At 39.5% G+C, this 19,617-nt stretch overlaps 2 protein-coding genes across 2 annotated transcripts in view; one reads left to right on the plus strand and one right to left on the minus strand.

Annotated features, from left to right (window-relative positions):
* LOC103898390 (retinol dehydrogenase 7-like) overlaps positions 1-8,904 on the plus strand; it is a 10,176-nt gene extending 1,272 nt beyond the window's left edge. Inside the window, 7 exon segments of the mRNA XM_019471866.1 lie at positions 89-147; positions 4,389-4,484; positions 4,487-4,689; positions 6,275-6,386; positions 6,389-6,580; positions 7,723-7,806; positions 8,654-8,904. Of these exon segments, the coding sequence (XP_019327411.1) occupies positions 89-147; positions 4,389-4,484; positions 4,487-4,689; positions 6,275-6,386; positions 6,389-6,580; positions 7,723-7,806; positions 8,654-8,904 (997 nt within the window).
* A 3,725-nt stretch (positions 8,905-12,629) lies between these two features.
* The window catches only part of LRP2 (LDL receptor related protein 2), a 139,498-nt gene continuing 132,510 nt past the window's right edge, over positions 12,630-19,617 (minus strand). The window contains exons 76-80 of the mRNA XM_019471867.1: positions 18,173-18,302; positions 15,429-15,548; positions 15,226-15,333; positions 13,875-13,946; positions 12,630-12,791 (exon numbers count right to left, since the gene is read on the minus strand). Of these exons, the coding sequence (XP_019327412.1) occupies positions 12,630-12,791; positions 13,875-13,946; positions 15,226-15,333; positions 15,429-15,548; positions 18,173-18,302 (592 nt within the window). The remainder of the gene's footprint in view (positions 12,792-13,874; positions 13,947-15,225; positions 15,334-15,428; positions 15,549-18,172; positions 18,303-19,617) is intronic.

A 19,617-nucleotide genomic window follows, 5' to 3' on the forward strand; every position in this document is an offset into this window, starting at 1 on the left:
CGGTTGGACTGATGATCTTGGAGGTCTTTTCCAACCTCAGTGATTCTATGATTCTATGATTCTATGACACTGGAAATAACTGGTGAAGGCAACTTGTGAGGACCTGGAGGTATACACTGAGCTTGCAAATGTCTCCCCAGAATGGGAGTGCCGACACAGAAACAGAACTCGTGTCTGTCGTTGTAGTGAGCAGTACCCATTACATGCATTTGCAGAATAGCTAAGAGAACAAATTAAGCACTTGGTTTTGAGTGCGCAGACAAGAGAACATGCAGTCCCTTCCTTTCTAGAGTGATTTTAACAATTGTTGCTTATCTAAGCACCTGCAGGGTGTGAAAAAAATGCTAACTCAGAAATGTTCTTCCCAACATCTGGAATCTTTCTCTACTCCTTTATTTTGAATTACTGGGTCAGTCACCTAAGAGTTTACAGGGGTTTATTTTCCTGGGTCTTTTACCGATGCTGTGGTAAAAATCTGAAGTGCAAGCCATACAAAGAAAGATACAATCATGCCAAGAAATCAGCCCCCATTGCACCAGACTACATTCATCTCCCTGCAAAATGCTGAGTAGGAGAGTTTGGAGATGTATTTCTTTTAAGGTGACGTATTAATGAAGATCTTAAGTTATCTGTTGACCACCAAACTGAATTATCACACTGACATTTTTACACAGCATATGAAAAAGCACTCCTTTTCCGTGAAACAAAAGTACAAAGCCCTGCACGTGCAGGAATAGCTCACCTAAAAGTGGGAGATGTGATGTGTTTGTGCCTGCATATTTGTTCAATTTGTTAACTGAAGACCAGGGGGTTTGTAGCTCTGGCAGGATGACCGATTATTAAAGTTTGTACTTTCTAGATTCTGGAGAGCTGTTGGGTGATCTGTCAGAGCATTGTCTGACACATCTAAACTTTCCCCTGAGTGCTACATGAGTGCTGTTTCTGAAGAACCCCAGTTCCTAAATTTCCCCTTGGCAGTTCTTCCTCAGCATGCCTGGCAGATCACCCTAACCCATTGCAGAGCACTAACTCCTGAAGGTTTGCACTGCCAGCACAGTGGCAGATGAAGGAATCCAAAGCACACCCAGACCCCAAACCTCACCCCAACCTGAAGTTCTTTGGCAGAACTACCAAAGCAAACTTGCTGTGGGAGTAAGACAGTAACACCCCCCTTCAATACGGTCTATGTGCTTCAGTTTCCTTTAATGCAGAGAAGCAGAGGGATGCCATATTTTGCAGTCATCTAAGGATCTTAAAGGGCTCTCGGTGTAGTCATGCTGCTTTTCTCTAAAATCAATTGCTTTTATAATGGCACTTGTCTAGGCATAAGAAGCCAAGCTCTATCCCAAGAGTTCTCAATTTGCCAGGCAAATATCAAAGTTTTAATGGGAAGTAGAATTTGCCTTTAGCTATTTACTGGCTACATTAGTAATCAGAATTCAATATTTATGAAGATATATCAATACTCTTGAAATATCATGCTGACATTTTCTCTGGAAACACATTCTTTGCCACTCCAGGCAGCTATTTCAAAATCGATATGCCCCTGGAAGACAAATGGCTTTGTTAGTGCTCCACAATTATCAAACAAGAAATATTTTGCATAATGTTGTACATTCACAGAACTAGACAATTTTCTTGGAAGAAGACTTCAACTGAGACTATAACCTTTGATTCTGACCACAGACTCCTTCCAGCAGCAATGACATCATCTAGCAGAATAAATACTGGCAGAAGGCTCCAGCAGAGCAAAACCTGCCATGGTGCTCAGCACTGAATGTCCATGTGTTATCAGAGAAGGAGCACTGGTACTTGGGGAGAGCTAGGCTGTTAGGGATTACAGGCTTAGGAACACTGGCCCAGGGCTGATAGGGGAGAGAGGAACAGCGGAGGCTCCACACAGCGCTGCCCTCTCAGCTGTCGCCCCTAGAGCCCCTTGTCTTACAGCACTTCTGTGCCAATTATTGCTACCTAAACACAGGGACTAACACTAACCAGAGCAGTCCCAGGTGTTTCTCTTACAGGCGAGACACTTCAGGGCTTCTCCACAGACTCCAGTTTCAAATTTAACCTGCTTTCCAGTAGTGCAAACTCACTGCCCACTGCTTCCTCCCTACAACACAGGCAAGGAAGGAAGGTGTGATTTACAGCTCCTGTTTCCAATTGGGTTAATCTTTTCCCCAGATCTCTAATTATTTCATTTAATTTTGTATTGGGAAAAAGGTGAATTGAGTCCTAAAATTATATATCACAGCACCAGCTTGCTGAGATTTATTGGCGTGGGGTTACAAGAGCCTGCTGGTAGCAACTCCTCTCTCTCTTTGTGTCTAGCTCAGCTCCAAATTCTAAATCTGCAGTTAAAGGAAATGTCATTGCCTGGCACATCGTTGCAAATGGACTGGGAGTATCTATGATAGGCTGCTGCAACATCCTGTTTTCAGCCTTTATTTTACAGCACAGAAGCCTGAATTAGCCTGAGATCTTTCACACAGTTTTAATGGCACTTTGTCAGAGCACACTCTGTGAGTCCTCTCAGAAAATAAATGTCACCAACTCAGTGAAACATTACAAAGATGATTCCAAAGTGCACACATTCAGGAACACTGCAGTCCTTGTCAGACTTAACAGGGACATTCACAGCAAAAAAGCCAAGTGTCTAAGTGAAGTACCTGAACTAGAGGGCCGATTACATTAGCCTCAAAACAACAGTGAGATGGGCTGCTAAAATAACCAGTGCAGCCCAGGGACCAATCTAACACCCCAAAAATTCAGTGGAAGCCTCCCTGTAGATTGCAGTGGAAGGAGAAGCAAACTCTTATCTGTATATATTTGCTTAACATTTTAAAATTAGAGAGCATTAACGAGTAGCTCAGAAGCCCATACTGATGGCTACTGAGGCACCCAACTATGTAACAAGATCATTAAGTGGCAATGAATGTTGTCACTTGGTATCATTTATCAGCTATGTGACTGATTTAATTATTTAGTGAGAGTCCAGCATTCATTCACTATCAGATTTTGAGATTCCTTTCATTCCTACTTGGTGATGTGGCAGCAAAATTTAGAATCAGAATAAATCCAAATCACTCCATGAATTCAGTAGGAACAAGAACACCAAATGGGCTCTAGCAACCAGGACTAATGCATTGGGCTTGCTTTAATATTCATGTCTTAAGGTAGCAAGGATGTTACACAAAAATCAGCCAAATGAATCATAGAATGCTTAACTGCAGACAGCTATGAGTTAGAGAAGAAAGACCACTTCCTCTTTGAGTACTTTCGGGATGTAAAAATAATCACAAATTCCTTTTTTTTTAAAGTATCACTTCATTCTTTGAATACAATCACGTTTTAAAGGTCAGATGTCTGCACCTCTACACATATGTAGGTAACTAGAACCTAGGTGACTGCTTAGCACCTGTAAAAAAGTTTCTCTTTAACAGGATGTCTAGAAAATGCTTACCAGCCTTCCCAAAAATATTGGTTTTAATGAATTATTTTGGTTTAATTCTTGCACAAACCAAAAATACAAATAGAAAAATAGTAATCATTCATCAAGATTTTAGATGGCAAGAACTGTATTCTACATTTATCAAAAATTTTTGTAATAAGCAAATGGTATCCTCCCCACCAGAGTTAGGAAACCTTGTGTTCCCTCAGTGCTTTTTTTTTTTGAGGGCAACATCTCCATGCATTTCCCCATTTCTTTATACAAGCTTCCTATATGATACATTCTTTCAGTGCTAAACAGGCAATGAGGAAGGAGGCAGAAGACTCAGGCACTGCCCCAAAGTCTACCTTGTCTAAGGGGTAGAGAGCAGATCACTCACCATCACACAACACGAATCACACAACAAATTAGTCATCAGACACACCACTACAGCTTAGGCTTTTGTGGTTGTTCTTGGGGTCACTCTGCTTCTGTGGTGCAGATTAGAAGGGCAGCCTCAGTGGCATCATACAGGCGGTCAAAGAGAATCATCCTTCTTCCCGGAGGAATTCCTTTCTCCAGTATTAGCACAAATAATCACTAATGTCCACAAAAAAACCCAGATGGTACTGTGAGAACTAACGCAGTCATTCCTTTCAGTCTGAAAGGTCCTGAAAGGACAGGGCTGACTAGAAAGATTGGTCAGCAAAGCTTGAAAACAGTGGAAATCTATTGAAAAGGAGGATAGGGAAGGTTTTGCCAAGGCACGTATTATTCATGGATCCCGAGCACATTGTGCCAAAGCTTCCACCCCTGCTCTCCCCTTACTTACAGTGAGCTGGAAAGGCTGCAACCAGAAACAAAGCCCCTTACGGGAATTGTGTCTGAGGAAGTCGGGAGGTTGGCTGAGCACATTTGCTTCATTGCATTTCTAGATCATTAACTTATTTGCTTGTAGCTCTCACTTTCAGACTCATTACACATATAGCAATTTTGGCTTCCATACTTTCTCTTACCATTTACTGGCTCATCAGAGACAGTCACAGAGTGAGAAACTGGGTGGAAAGCATGTCTTCGTAACAGGCTGTGACACCAGACTTGGAAACTCACTGGCTAAATGGCTTGACAAAAGGGGATTTTGTGTCATTGCTGCATGTGCCACAGAAAAAGGAGGCCAAGAGCTATGGTCCTGCTCCTCACTCTCACTGAAGACAGTGAACCTGAACTTGGCTGACTCCAACAGCATTGCCAGGGCAATGGTAAGTGGCAAGGTAATTTCCCAGAAAAATGATTCAATATAACCAAATCTGATCTAGCTAAAAGTTCTGGTGCTTCTCCACTCTCCGCAGAGGCATTTTTTGTCTTACTGATGAAACGCATTCACTCTTCAGTTCTGTCATTTCTCAGTTCAAAGAGATTCTCTCTAGCAATGCTTTTGGGCTTCCCCTCGCTTTCACCAACAGGGTGCCTAAAAAATTAGTTGCTCAGTCTATTAAAAGCAGATCATTCCTAGGTGTGTTTTACAGACTTTTTTTTGGTGCAGTTGAAGAATCTCAGTGGGGGGAAGGTGCTAACTGGTACCAGAAAAAACTTTCTTGACAATGAAACCAGCCCACCCAATTAAAAATGGCTGGTGCAGGGCTTCTTCAGCCCTCCTCTAGTAAGCAGAAGAGTGTTTTTGCATGGCTGAATAAGTCCGACTTTTGCAATGCACACACAACAGTTGCACTGACTGTAACAGTTAAACACTTGCCGTTTCAGCCAGTTTTCTTAGAGTTGTTACATAGGTAGCTCTCACTACTGCTATCCTACACCTCTGAGCACTTGACTAAAAGAGGAAGAGTTTGTCCTTGGATACCTATGAGCGGAGTTAAAAAACAAGACTTAAGTGTTGGTTTTGGCAGAGGGTGATAAAAAGATCTGCGTGGTAAATATATTCAACCATAGCAATACGTGTTTCTTTCTCAGCACCAATAGCTCAGACTAGACGTTGTTAAGGGCTGCCAAAGGGGATCACAGCACCGCAACTCCAGCTGTAACACACAGTTATACCAAATATTCAATAGGCTTGTTAATCAATTAACTAGCTAAAACAGCAAAACACATATCTTCTACCAGTAGGACTTTCTCCTCAAAGCTTGTAAAACACTGATGGCCTCATCATGACAGTTCCAGACCATTCTTGAATGTAGAGATTGAGGGCAAGGACAACATAATCATTAGTGCTTACCTCCTCCAGCAGGCCCCTGCTTCCAGCTTGTGGAAAGCTGTTCTCAGCCAGGGTATCCACTGCTAACGCTGTCACCTCAGTCTGAGAAGCTCTTTATGGAGGCTGAGTGCTGGACTTTCGGCCTCTCCCTTCAGGTGTGGGCTATCCTCAGCAAACTCTTGGAAGCGTCACTATTTATTTAAAGGTCCTCAAGTAATTTATAAGGTAGTAAAGCAGTATTACCAATACACAGGGTTAAGCTAATATTTTTAGAAGCATTGACTAATTCTGCACATCTGGTTCAGACCTTTAGACCCCAACCCAGAAAAATCAGTCTCTCCACTTTTGTGTAGACTATTTGATTTTTCACAAGAATATAAGTGCATGTTAGGAGCCCACATACTTGAGCAGATCTGGATAATAAAGCCCAGTGTGGTGGCCCATATCTCCGACCGAAATAGTTTTCCTTTAATACTTTACCCATGCTTCTTTAGAGTCATTGCCTAAGGCCTTCAGCAAATTTTGTCAGGTGTAGAGGGCAGATCTTACAAGCAAACCCCAGATGACTGTATTCATCTCACTGAAGTTTTTGCAGACTGTGTGCTTTGATCCCAATGCTACATATGAAACTCTAGAGTAAAATATTGTCACATACCAAAATAAAAGGTTTTGTAATCCTCTTAGGGCTTTTTGGTTTGGTGAGCAATGCTGAAGGAACAGCACCTGTAGCACTCACTGACTGGCTGAGGATGAAGACTTCCACTCAGTGCTGGATGTTAGTCTGCTGGGATTGATTGAAATCACACTCAATCTTCTGCCACTTCTGAAAAAAGCTGAGGGAAGAGTAGTCAATCTAATTAATGCCAAAGGCCTCATGGCTTTTGTAGGGGGTGGCTACAGCCTGTCCAAATGGGGTATGGAAGCTTTTCTCACACCTTATGGTGAGTAGCTAGAAAAACATGCATGAATCCAAGAACAGATTCCAGATGTGCTGAGGAAGGGTGACTGTATGTTTGCCCCTCTTGTTTTTTCTCTGGAAATCTTGCCTAAAGGGGGAAAGGAAAATAAGGGGATGTTGGTCACTTGTTTGGGATTTCAATCTCCGGTACTATGAACAGACCCACCAGGAACCTGCACTGGGAAAAAATTTCATATCCTGGACAAATGCATGCAGCTTTTGGGCATGTGAATCCACTGTGTACACAAAAGTAAATCAACAGTATAGCCTGGTCAGACACCTAGAGTTTCCTGGGCAAGTTGTACTTAGTTGTACTTGCCCATTTACAACCCATTTTATTTTGCTCTGATGCTCCACAACAATCTGAGCTGGGCGATTCCAGGCAGCAACCACATTACCAAAGGTACTCATAACTTCAGAAAATTAAGCTGAGCACCCCTTCACTGAAGCCAGTTGTGTTGTACGGCCTTGAGAAGGCTAAGGCTTAGCCCAGTGAGTCAAGTCTTCACAAGGACTAGGAAAGTTGGTTGCAAACCATTATGAATGCTTATATAAAGACAGTATATGTCCCAAGGAAATATAATAGAAACTAATGGCTAGTGTATATGTGGTCCATTCCTTTGCACACTTTGGAATGTAGCTGCCTGGGTCTCTTGAGCTGCCCAGCAAGACAAAGAGGCCATTTTCATCCCAAAGGAATTGCATTGCAACTCAAAATTACATAGAGGGAACCACGCTACCAGAAAACACACTAACCTTTATTGCACTAACATTTAATCACTTAACCATAGCCATTTAACCATACAATGGAGAGTAAAGTTCCAATCCAAATGAAAATTTTTTCTCACTTCTACTTTTTCACAGGCACTTTAATAATCTGTTCCTGCTGGAAGCTGAAATGATGCAATAGTATTTGAAATAGTCAAAAGTTTTAGTTTGACTAAAAAATGATGCAGCTCGCTGCTGCATCCTTTGCATCAGTCCAACATAAACCACACAGAAAGCTGTGAATCTACCTGACACTGCTTTTTTTCCTCAGAGTTAACTGCCTGCTGCGCTTTTACAGGACAGGTACATGGCTATGAAGCTAATTTGAACATCTCAAAATTATTCTGACATTTGAAGATATCGAGAGAGACTTCTTAAGACTTTGGAACAGACCGACTCCTGAGATCAGGGACTCCTATGGAGAGAAATACTTTGTTGAATGTAAGTAGAAAAAGGACTGTATGAAAGCTCAGGAAGGATGTTACCAGTGTATATAAATACCTGAAGGGAGGCTGTAAAGACAACAGAGCCAGGCTCTTTCCAGTGGTGCCCAGGGATAGGACCCGAGGCAATGGGCACACACAGAAATACAGGATGTTCCCGCTGAACATCAGGAAACACATTTTTACTGTGAGGGTGACTGAGCACTGGCACAAGTTGCCCAAGGAGGTTGTGGAGTCTCCATCCTTGGAGATACTCAAAAGCTGTATGGACATGGTCCTGGGCAACCTGGTCTAGGTGACTCAGCGTGAGCAAGGGGGATTGGACCAGACGTCCCTTCCAACCTCAACCAATCCGTGATTCTCTGAACATTTGCTGGACTTCATTAACATTTGTTAAGAACCCATTGCTGACTGTTCTGGACTATGTGTATGTTAGATGAGGCCTGTGCTATTAGTTCCCATATGAGATTGTTGAGATGTGATGTCACACTACCATCCTTAGTCCGTCCATACTTCGAGGTAGAATGCCCAGGGGAAATGAATTGCTATGACCATATGCTAAGTTTATGGCTTACTGATATCTGAAAAGTTGTGCTGTGTCATGCAGCACTTAACTGTAGGGAACATCTGGCTCACAATATGGGCCAGGGAGGTTTCTGTTTACCAGGCTCTTGGGTGTTCTCCAGCCTTTCTGGTCTCTGCTCTGCTGTAGCTATAGTGCTCTCAGTACTTGAGCCAGTAGTTTAAAGCAAGCCTGAAGCTGTAGCCAAACCTTTGAATATAAAGAATCCTCTCGCAGAGAATGTTGCATATAAATGCTTTCAGGTTTATTTTCTTCTTTGCAAATATAAAAGCTCAAAGACCATCACTGAAAAGACTGTGTGCCTCTGATATGTCTAAGGTCATAAAATGCATGGAACATGCCCTGATAGCAAAGTACCCCAGGACACGATACGGAGCTGGATGGGATGCAAAGTTCTTTTGGCTGTTTCTCTCCTGTGCCCCAAGCTGTTTGTATGGCATGCTGCTGTGTATGACGTTTCCAGCACCAGCAGCTAGTGGGAGATCAGTTCCTGGAGTTCTAATTAACATTTAGTATTAAACCAGTATCAGCTCTGCAGAAATAAATATTAATCCTGCCAAACCAGACGCCCTCTTCTTTACCAGTTACTAGACTGCTTAAATTCCTTTCAGAAGACACTTTCTCCACCCCCCCACCCCTCCTTACCTCGAATTTCTGAGTTTGCAGATAGGCTTGTAAATCCAGCATGTTTTTGAAGGTAATTTTTTATGCTCAGAAATGATACCTCTAAAGGATCTGCATTCATAAAATACTCAACTACAAAGCTGGTTAATACTACTCACCCAATAAAAAAATTTTTAAATAAGAAAAATAAAATCACTAAAAGAATCAGTTTTCCAGCTAGACTTCATCAACACATAGGCTGCTAGTGAACTTGAAATAAAACAATGGCCTTTAAGAACATGTATCTTATACGTGTATCTTACAGAATGTATTTAGCCAGATTTAGTCATCTATTTCACGGGGGTTTTACTCATGGTCATATTCAGGAGTTGCTAAACTTAAGAAGCTTCTGAACACAAGATAAGAAATCAAATAATAACAAAGCCCAGCTACTGCAACATATTCCAAAAATTACAATTGCAGTATTTGACCACATCTCATCACCTGACTATTCAACTGGGTAGAGAGATAAAACACAAGCTATTTTATAGACATGCAATTACAGGGAAAAGCAAACCTACATTGTACTCTGTTACTATGCAAACAGAGTATCCAAACTTGTATTTTAACCTTCTTCCTAATATTAGTATAGTTTATGAGGAAAATATTAAAAATAATGTGCATTCACATTTCTTTCATCCTCAGCATCCTTTGCAAGTTAAAAGGATGATTATTTCACTCATTAAATGAAACAGGTCATTAGCGTATGCTATGGCAAATTATTTCGACTGTACAAAGAGTGTGTTCAGAATGGCAAAATGTTAGTTGAGGTTACTGTGCCTTTTGTACGCTATTTCTATCTGTTAAGCTGCTGGCCAGAGGCCCACAATCTGGTGTTCCTAGAGATATTAAAATTGAAGGGGTAAAGGTTTTATTTGCTGAAGAGCTGCGCTGGTGATTAATCATTAATGTGCAATTCAATTAAGCTTACAAAAATACCATGTGCAGGTCAGAACTCCAAATGTAAGAAAAGGAGTTTCATCACTCTGTGTGTGAGGGGGGGGTGTGTATGTGTGTTTGTACATGCACAAGAAAGGGACAGAATGTAAAAAGTGTTTAGTAACATTCAAGTATTTCACTGAGGTTCTATTCTCTGGCAAATGGCTTCAAGAATAAATTTATTTTACTTCATTTCATTATAAATACCTGCAGAGAGATAGTTCTCTCTTTCTGGCCTGACAGCTGTAAAGAGACTGTGCATGAAAACACTTAATGGTATAATTTATCAGCCCTATAGTGGCAGATTACAGAGAGGTGCTGAAATCTCTAAAAATCAGCCTTCTTTGAAACAGAATGAGTCCAGAATTCAAGAATCCAAGCAGGGACTGTCCTCATAAGGGAAAAAGAATACAAGTGAAAAAATGAAGTTAGGAATAGAGTAAAGCTTCTGTTGAACAAAGTACCAACAATTAAATTTTATGTAATCAGAAGGGTACATTGTGGTATGCTACTGAGAGGAAGAGCCCAGTTGAAGCTTAAGAATTCTTCACCATCAGGTATGTTAAACAATCATCAAACCTACATACTACCTATCTATACAGTATCCCAGGGATGGTTTTCTTCCACATCTGAAAATTTAAAATTCTTGGGGGGGGGGAAGTATCTCTGATATCTCTGATACATGGCTGACATATTAGCAGTTTTCTCCAAAACTGGTTCCAAATCTTTCTGTTGACAGAGACTATTCACAAAACTGATGCTACTCTTTCTTGTGGTATGCAACTGGAGGCGAGTCTTGTGGAAATGTTAGCCCTGTGTTCTCTCTTTAATAAACACTGTGAACTCTTTCCTTAAGAACAGCAACCTGTCTTTCAAAGAAATCCTTTCTCATAGCCTTACAGATATGTATGCTGTGTCCCAGATTCCAAGGAATTTTCTGCATTAAAGCACTCAGATATGAAAGTTAATTGAACTAAGGTTTTAATCGCTTATGTCCATACCACCTTGATAGTCAGTCTCTTACAATCAATAATAAGAGTTTTCTGTTTCAAGGACCAGTTTATTTAATGCGTGTAATGGGGCAGTTTTCACACTTACAGTGATATGATGTCAGTGATGTTATATCAAGAACTTAGACAGTTGTGTGAAGCAGTAAGCACTATTCTTATTTGACTTTATCTAAAGCACTGTTGTTTTCATCTCAGAGTACGCTGAAGTCTCCACAACTGAAAAAAGTACATAGAGCCTTGACACAAATTATGGAATAAAGATGTGATAAAATAATACATTTATTAGATTTATTCAGCAGCATCATTTTCCAGTAAAAGTCTTTTCTAATCAAAGTACATTACAAAGTAATTATAAGCATTCTAATTAGAAATAGTATATATTTTGAGAACTCAGAGATAAAACAATCAAATAGCAGAAGTCTCAATGATTATAACTTTAGGAATCTTTAAATTATGTGAGTAGCTAGCCAGGAATGCTGAATAACATGTTCCTGCAGTGATATTCAGAGTTTCCTCAAACGGTTCATGTTGTGGAAACTACCTTGGCTAATTAATAGAAAAGCTAATAAGATGTACAGTATATTCTGATGGAAGGTTATAGAAATAATCAGATAACTACAAAGAGTGCATTAGTAGAAATTGTTTCCCTTTCTATTAATGTCCAAGCTCAGGAAATAAATAGTCAATAAAATTAAATTTTCACATTAAAAAACCTGAATAATTTCTTAAATGAACCAATATCTTTCGTGCTTTGCTGTTTGGAAATAAGCTGTTACAGAAATCTAGCTACTTCATTTAATAGTACAAATTACTTCCAGAGACTCCAGCCAAGAACAGAGCTATTCCATTGATGAGCAGAGAAAAATCTCATTAAATTAAGTACTTGTGGCACTAAAATCTAAATATATCAGATCTTTTTATGAACACTATTAATGGAATGGTGTTAATTGGAACCTAGAGGAAAAGTATGTGTCTTATGGATTGAGAGGAAATTACTTTATCTCAGGCAGTTAAAATATTCTAAGAACAACATTTTGCACAGGTAACTATTCAGCATAATGATCCTGCATTGACTCTTCCATCTTTTGTTTAACACAAGATAAACAGACACACCCATTTTTACATACAGTAGTATATAAAATAGGTGGTAAAGATGCCCAGAGCACCAGTAGAACTTTTAAAAGGTGCTGTTATAAATATATACTCTAAAGATCCTGTAAGTCAGTAATGTTCCTGTATTCGCCTTGTTTGGTTCTTTTTTAGTTTAAGCATTTATATAATGACTTTATCCCTAAAGATAAGACCAATTCCATACAGATTTCTACTAGCAACATCACCGAACAAGATAATCTTTCAAAAATTTACAAATGTACAATATATTTATAACATTACTTTCAGACAGCTTCAGTGCAAAGATATACATATAGTACATCATGACAATTGTTCATAAAAATAGAAATTGGCATTTGTCAAAAAACAAGGCATAGTTTCAACATACATCTCCAGCCATTGGCTAAGAGATGTACATATTTTTATAAAGCATTTGAATGTGAACATTTCTCTTCTGTTTATAAAAAATATATGTGCAAATGGATGTGTTTAATTTTCCCTAAATCAGTTACCTAGTTATACCACAGAGTCCTCTTTAACAAGATTGGCGGTGTCTTTAAATGTATCCTCTGTTGCTGTATAAGCTAATGGTTGGTCTCTCTTCAGAGTAATCTTGGGAGGCAGTGAAGGAGAAGAAGTAGGGACATTTTCTGTGTCCTGTTGCTGTTCCTTTTCCATCTGAAACAATAATCATAAAATCCAAGTTTACATTCTAATGTACAAAACATTCAACCTTAACTTTCAGAAATGTTAAATAAATATCCAAGTATTTTGCTAAAGTCAAGTGTCATAGTATAAATTATTTCTGCAAATCACCGCCTGTAACAAAATTAAATGCTAATTTCACCTCAAATGGTACAGCTGTGTAAATACGCTACTACAAACTTAGTCCACACACTGGGACTTCTATTTTAACACTTAATGTCAGGAGTAGCTTGATATGTGTATATGCACATACATCAATGTAGATAACATTGGCACTACTACTGTTTGTAGTTACATTCATTAGTGTTGGGGAAATGAATCCCTGGCTTCCTGAACTCTCTCACCTTGTTCGAGCATTAGAAACCTAAATTCTTCACAAAAGGCAGCTAGTTTTAGTCACGTGACTGTGGGACTGAGGTTCTTAGGACATCTGGAAATTTTAAACTGTAAGATGAAAAGGGCTGGAATTACTGGCTCAAGTCAGCAGAACTCCAAACCTTCATATCCAAGCCAGGGGAGAATTCCTCCAGCACACATACCACCCGCTGCCACACCGTCTTAAAGAACTGCCTCATCCAACTGTATGGATGAAAAAAATAGGGCTGGTATAGAAACAGGGCTGCAGTACGCAGAGCTATTGAATTCTTGTGCAGTGCTGAAGCCAGGACTGAGAGGGCAGAAATGGACATTTCACTCCTAGTGCAGTACAATAGCCTCCCACTTGTGCTGTGTCCCTGAGCTGTACCAGAATGCACCAGCAAGCTGAAATCAGCACCTGAGATCCCAGAGCAGGAGCGGGCCGCGGTGCTTGGGCTGGGGAAGCAGAGATGTGGGCAATGCAGCTGTGCGGCCTGAGCTGGATGCCTGCACCTCATTCTGCACAAGACTCTACAACTTTTCTCAAAGCTACTTCAGTCCTACCTTGACCTGGGCTGGAATTTCTGTGCTGCTTCACTTAGCAGCAGAATCTACCCATAATCTTTATCCTATGAAAGCAAGAACAAATTCCAGCAGTACGTTAGCTGAAAAATAGAATCATACAATATTAAGCAATACCTCCGCATATATTGGGTTTTCAAAATTAGTGTTTTGTTTCATTTTTCTCTTGAAGAATCTCCACTTTGATTCCTGAAACATAAAAATTATTAGAACTTTACACATTTTTCTCACAACTTCTCTGGAAACTGACATCACTGTTGTTGGATTCCACTTGCACTGACTGCTAACTCAGTGATTTCAGCTGGATGTTCTTACATTGCCATGTTGTAATTCTAAGCATGGGACCCAACTTTCTTTTCTGCTAGACAACCAGTTATGGTTATTTTACCTAAAGCACTATTCACAAGGCTATGCCAGAAGGCAATAAAAGCGACTAAATTAATTCATGGAAGCCTATCATTCCAGACAAATAGGTCAAAGGGGAAAAAAATGGTCTTGAAAACAACACAAGAGAAATTACTGAGGGACATGAAACTACAACAGGTTGACAGAGCTGTCATTTCAAAGCTCATCAGAGGTGCTTTTTAGTGCATAATGTGTGAAAATAGTCCTGTAAACAAGCCACCATCGGTTCATTCAGATGGATTTTAAAACATAAAAATTTGTCTTCCACGAATCATAAATAATCTAGATGAGGCAATACTTTGATCTTGATTGTTAAAATGTCCTGCAAGAACACATAGAACAAAATGACCTTGCTAGCACTTTTAAATATGGATAAAATTACAAGTAAATGTGAAAAAAAATCATGACAGTACACTGACTAAATATCTTATTTCAATTTTCTGTACCAAGAAAAACTAGGTTTTCAATGTTTTAAACCAAAATGTAATTTTTCTTGGGTTTTCTTTTCATATTTTGGGGAGTAGGGGGTGGGAGGGGGTGGGAGGAAGAGAAAAAGAACACACTCCGCTGCTTCAAGCAAGGTATAATTCATTAGGGGTTTACAAATAATTGTTAGAAGTCCGAAGTAAAGCCTTAGTTATAATCATGTCTGCTGGGGAGCAGTGACAATTTACAGCAGTTACATTACAATTTTCAGATTAGTATCTGCCCTCAAAATGAAGCACAACAAACAGTGAAAGAAAACACTCTGTTCCAATCTGTTCACTTCAAAATAACTGGGTGGGCCAGGAGGAAGGCGGAGTTTAACCCAAATAGATCCTTACTGTGTGCCCTGGGCAATTCTGTGCTTGTGCTGCTTTTCTCCTATCAAACTGTTCCTGACCAGCTCTTGTAAATCTTGTAAATATGGTCCAGTTAGTTGGACTTGATGCAGATTGTGTGCCAACCCCATGGCATTATTTAAAGAGAATTGAAACTATATTGCAGCTTCCCTAACAATTCAATTGCCCTGATTTGAAGCACGAAACAAACAAGGCAGCCTTAGAGCATTTCTGTGTTGTACCTGAGGTGCATCTGTACTCTGAGGGGGTTCCTCCGGACTAGCAGATACCACAGAGGCGTACACAGGATTTTCAAAATTTTCATTTTCCTCACTACCAGCTGCTGCTACCTGTAGGAGAAGAAGGAAAATCAACAGTCTTCAAAGAAGAAAAGAAGGTCATAAAGGAAAATGAAAGATTAAAGTCAAGTCTAAGTTTCTCTTACATGTGTTGGCCGAACAACTGTAACTGCACTGGTTGTGCTGGCTCCACCATCTCTGGTTGCATACATTGGATTTTCAAATGTGATCGGCTGCTTCCCTGACTCCACTGCAAAGTTTTCATTCTATGAAGGAAAAAACCGCAACTGCAGTGCAATAAACACATCCATATTCCTAGGAATTAATTTATAGTCTAATTCTTCATCTCAGGGAGCAATGCATGTTTACTTTCACATAGGCTTAGACAAAATCTAGCATCTGTTAAAAGCATACTGTTAGTTTACCATCCGTTATTTTACTCCCTGACTTAGTAGCCTGGACATTGATTGTTCCAATATTACCCCACTTCCTAGCTGGACAAAAAAAACCCCACATTTCAATAATTGACTCCAAGTATTTTATGATGAGGAAAAATGACTCTCACAAAATCACATCTTCAACAGGGAAGAGATATCAAAGGAAGCATAATCCCAAAATAAATATTTCATGTTAGAGACTTCAGAATGACATACAAATTAATAAGCACTATCTGAAATATAAAAGAATGGGATTCATTCATTTTGTCCCAGCATTGAGATTGCTATATTTTTTGAGACAAAGCAGTAAGTGCATCCCTTCAGTTATAACATATGAGTTATGTCAGAAATAAAATGTTTCACAGTTTTTAGCATGTCTTTTATTATGAATCAATACTTTGCCCATGCATGAAGACCAGTGTGTGGGTAGCAGCTACTTCACACATATTGTGCCAAACCCTGAGCTGCAGCTACGGTGCTCGCAGCAGGTGGGCAAAGGTGCCAAGTTAAGTATTTCTTAAGAAAATATTTAGTGCCACATAAGGATAGCCACCTATCCAAATATATCCACCTAATATATCCAAAGATATCCACCTAACCAAAGACTAGCTTAGCTAGTCAGCTAAGCATCAAGTAGAAGGGTAATGAAAGCAAAACCCCACCCAGACTCACTTGTCCTGCTCCTTGTCACAGCCCCATCACAGAAAGAGTGAGGAATAACACGGGAATAGTACATCAGCCAGTTCTTTAAACCTGCCTCTTTTCTACAAACCACTGCTTCATGCCATAAGGATTCACGCTTTGTGCTATCAGAGCATAGCTCTTTACCACACAGTGAACTCTTGTCGGCTCCCTCAAATTAGCTTAGCTTGGCTAAGAACAGCCACACTGAAAAATATCCTTCTAAGATCTACTCACACATATGTGATGTTAAAATTTTAGGAGGCACATCCCACAGTTCTTAGCTGCTGTAAACCAAACCCTTTGAATTCTTTCCCAGTGAACTATACAATTTTTTGTTTATTCTCTGAATACATAGGGAGAATTAACACCAAGTAAGTAGAAATAGCTTGTATCTAGACCTGTTATTAGCAATGTAAAAACTGCATCAGTTGAACTTCAGTATGTCAGTATTAGGCCAGAAAATGGAAGGTACCATAAAGTTTTTAATGCATGAAAAAGATTTGAGGTCATATTCAAGCCTAAAGCTATTTTCCCAGTATTTACTGAAATGTTCATACGGTTGTTTCATTACACAAGCTGCCTAGTTTTAACAAAGAGTGTGTTTCTTCATCTAGAAAAAAGTCATATATTATGAGCTTATCTTCACTAGCTGTTTCATTTCATATTAATTTACTGTCAGTTAAGTCTGTAATTTATCTTTAAAAGTTTAGGGATTTTCCAGCGTAGACTTTGCAGCAAGTGCTTATTATTTGAACATACCTGTGATCTGTTTCCTATAAGTAAAAATCTTTTGTACATTGTACTTCTTCCGGCAAACCGGGGAATATATTTTTTCCATGGAAAAACTATACAGTATAGGAAACACAAGGATGTGCTATTTCTCAGATGTGCATAACAAAACATGGATGAAGTAGATTTACACTTTATGATGTCCCCAAAACTATTAACCATCATTTGTTTAAACTTGCTAAAATAAGAAACTGTCCACTTTATAATTTGTTGTGCAAAGTAGTGTACCATAGAATCATTAAGGTTGGAAAAGACCTCTAAGATCATCGAGTCCAACCATCAACCCAACACCACCATGCCCACTAAACCATGTCCCTGAGCACCTCTTCTACATGTCTTTTAAATACGTCCAGGGATGGTGACTCAACCACTTTCCTGGGCAGCCTGTTCCAATGTTTAACCACTCTTTCAGTAAAGAAATTTTTCCTCACGTCCAATCTAAACCTCCCCTGGCGCAACTTGAGGCCATTTCCGCTCGTCCTATCGCTTGTTACTTGGGAGAAGAGACCGACCCCAACCTCGCTACAACCTCCTGTCAGGTAGTTGTATCCTGTGGTTAGGCCTGAGTTTTACCTCTGAAGTTTCTAACATACAGTTTGGATTTGAAAACCACACATTTTAACCTGTTCTATGGAACACAAAGGCCCTCAAAAAATTCCTTGTAACAATATTTTCATTTGCCTATTCATTCCCCATATATTCCATGAATATGCTGAAATAGGAAAGGGAGTAATTGACTTAATTTCTACCATATAAATCTTGAGAAAAGTCACATTATTTTGAAGAACAGCCTGCATTTGTCCTTGCCTTCAATTTACAAAAATCTATATTTCAGGAAATTATCAATCAATGTTCACTTCTTTTTCTAGAACACATTTATCATCTCACTATCTTTTTTACATAAAAGACTTCCCTCTATCAGCTAAAAATGACATTAAAAGAACACAGTTTAAAAAAATTATTTCAGAACTAAACCTTACCAATTGCATTGCTCTGTCTATAGCAGAGTCTCCTCCAAAGCCAGAGACTCCTATGTCCATACTCACATCTGCTCCAGATCGGAAAGTTACCCCATTGCCATTTTCAGTAGATTTTACAAGACTGCTTAAACTACAGGGGGGGGAAAAAAAAAAAAAAAAAAGAACAGATTATACAGAAAGAGAGTTTAGAAACAGATTCTTCTAGTTGATATTCTAAGCATAAATATCACTTGGAATTTTTGCTGGCTATAAGCAAGCTAGTGAGGGCACCAGAAGTAGTATTCCTGCATTAGTTTAACAGTTTTTTTAACCTAAGTTAGCCCATTCAGAATGATCTCAACTATCTTTATGTGTGCTCATGTAGACATCAAATGAACTCAATGAATTATAATTCCCCCAAATTTACCCGCATTTTGACTACTCTTACTTCAGCATTGATTTACAGACAAATGCATGAATCCACTCATTCAAATTCACTGAAACTCAGTTAAAAAAAAAGTGCAGCTGAAATGGCATACAAATTTGTGGATATAATTCCAACAACACCTGTACTAAAGATGTTTATGTATGCAAATCATGAAGATACCTACAGGATAAGAGAAGGCTTCGGGGAGACCTTCTTGCAGCCTATCAGTACTTAAAGGGGACTTATAAAACAGATGGCGGCAGACTTTTTAGCAGGGCCTGTTGTGACAGGGCAAGGGGGAATGGCTTTAAACTAAAGGGGGGTAGATTTAGACTAGATAGAAGGAAGAAATTTTTTACGCTGAGGGTGGTGAAACACTGGCACATGTTGCCCAGAGAGGTGGTGGATGCCCCATCCCTGGAAACATTCAAGGTCAGGTTGGATGGGGCTCTGAGCAACCTGATTTAGTTGAAGATGTCCTGGCCCATGGCAGGGGAGTTGTACTAGATGACCTTTAAAGGTCCCTTCCAACCCAAACTATTCTATGATTCTATACTCTTTTCATATAAGCAACTGTTCAATCTGCCTATAGATTTACGGTAACCACAACTGCACATTAGATTTGCATGAGAAATATTGGAAATGGGCTGAAAGAACACTGTCAGGCTCAAAATAATAGGAGCAGTGAAAGATAGTAGTGAGTAGCCAAATACAGGACCTTCAGCACAGAACTCTGAGCATGCAACTCCCCAAAAATATGCAACTACAAATCCACTGCAGAGTTAACCTTTGAGTTCATTTTGTCAAATTTGCCGAACTTGAAGGAAGACAGAAGCATTGAAATAATCTTTCCATTTGTGTGTCCTCACTGGAGCTGGCTTGTGCTAAAACTCTTGCCTACAGCTGGTGTGTTGTGCACACACTTTACCAGTTGGCCCCGTAGGCATCAGCTGATTCAATTTAAAAAAACATAAATCTTAGCTGTGATTCATGTACATGAACAAGTCCCATGTTAAGGGTAACAGCTAAGCTATAGCTT

The sequence above is a fragment of the Aptenodytes forsteri genome, unplaced genomic scaffold (assembly GCF_000699145.1).
Source record: "Aptenodytes forsteri isolate BGI_AS27 unplaced genomic scaffold, ASM69914v1 Scaffold257, whole genome shotgun sequence".
Classification (NCBI taxonomy): Eukaryota; Metazoa; Chordata; class Aves; order Sphenisciformes; family Spheniscidae; genus Aptenodytes; species Aptenodytes forsteri.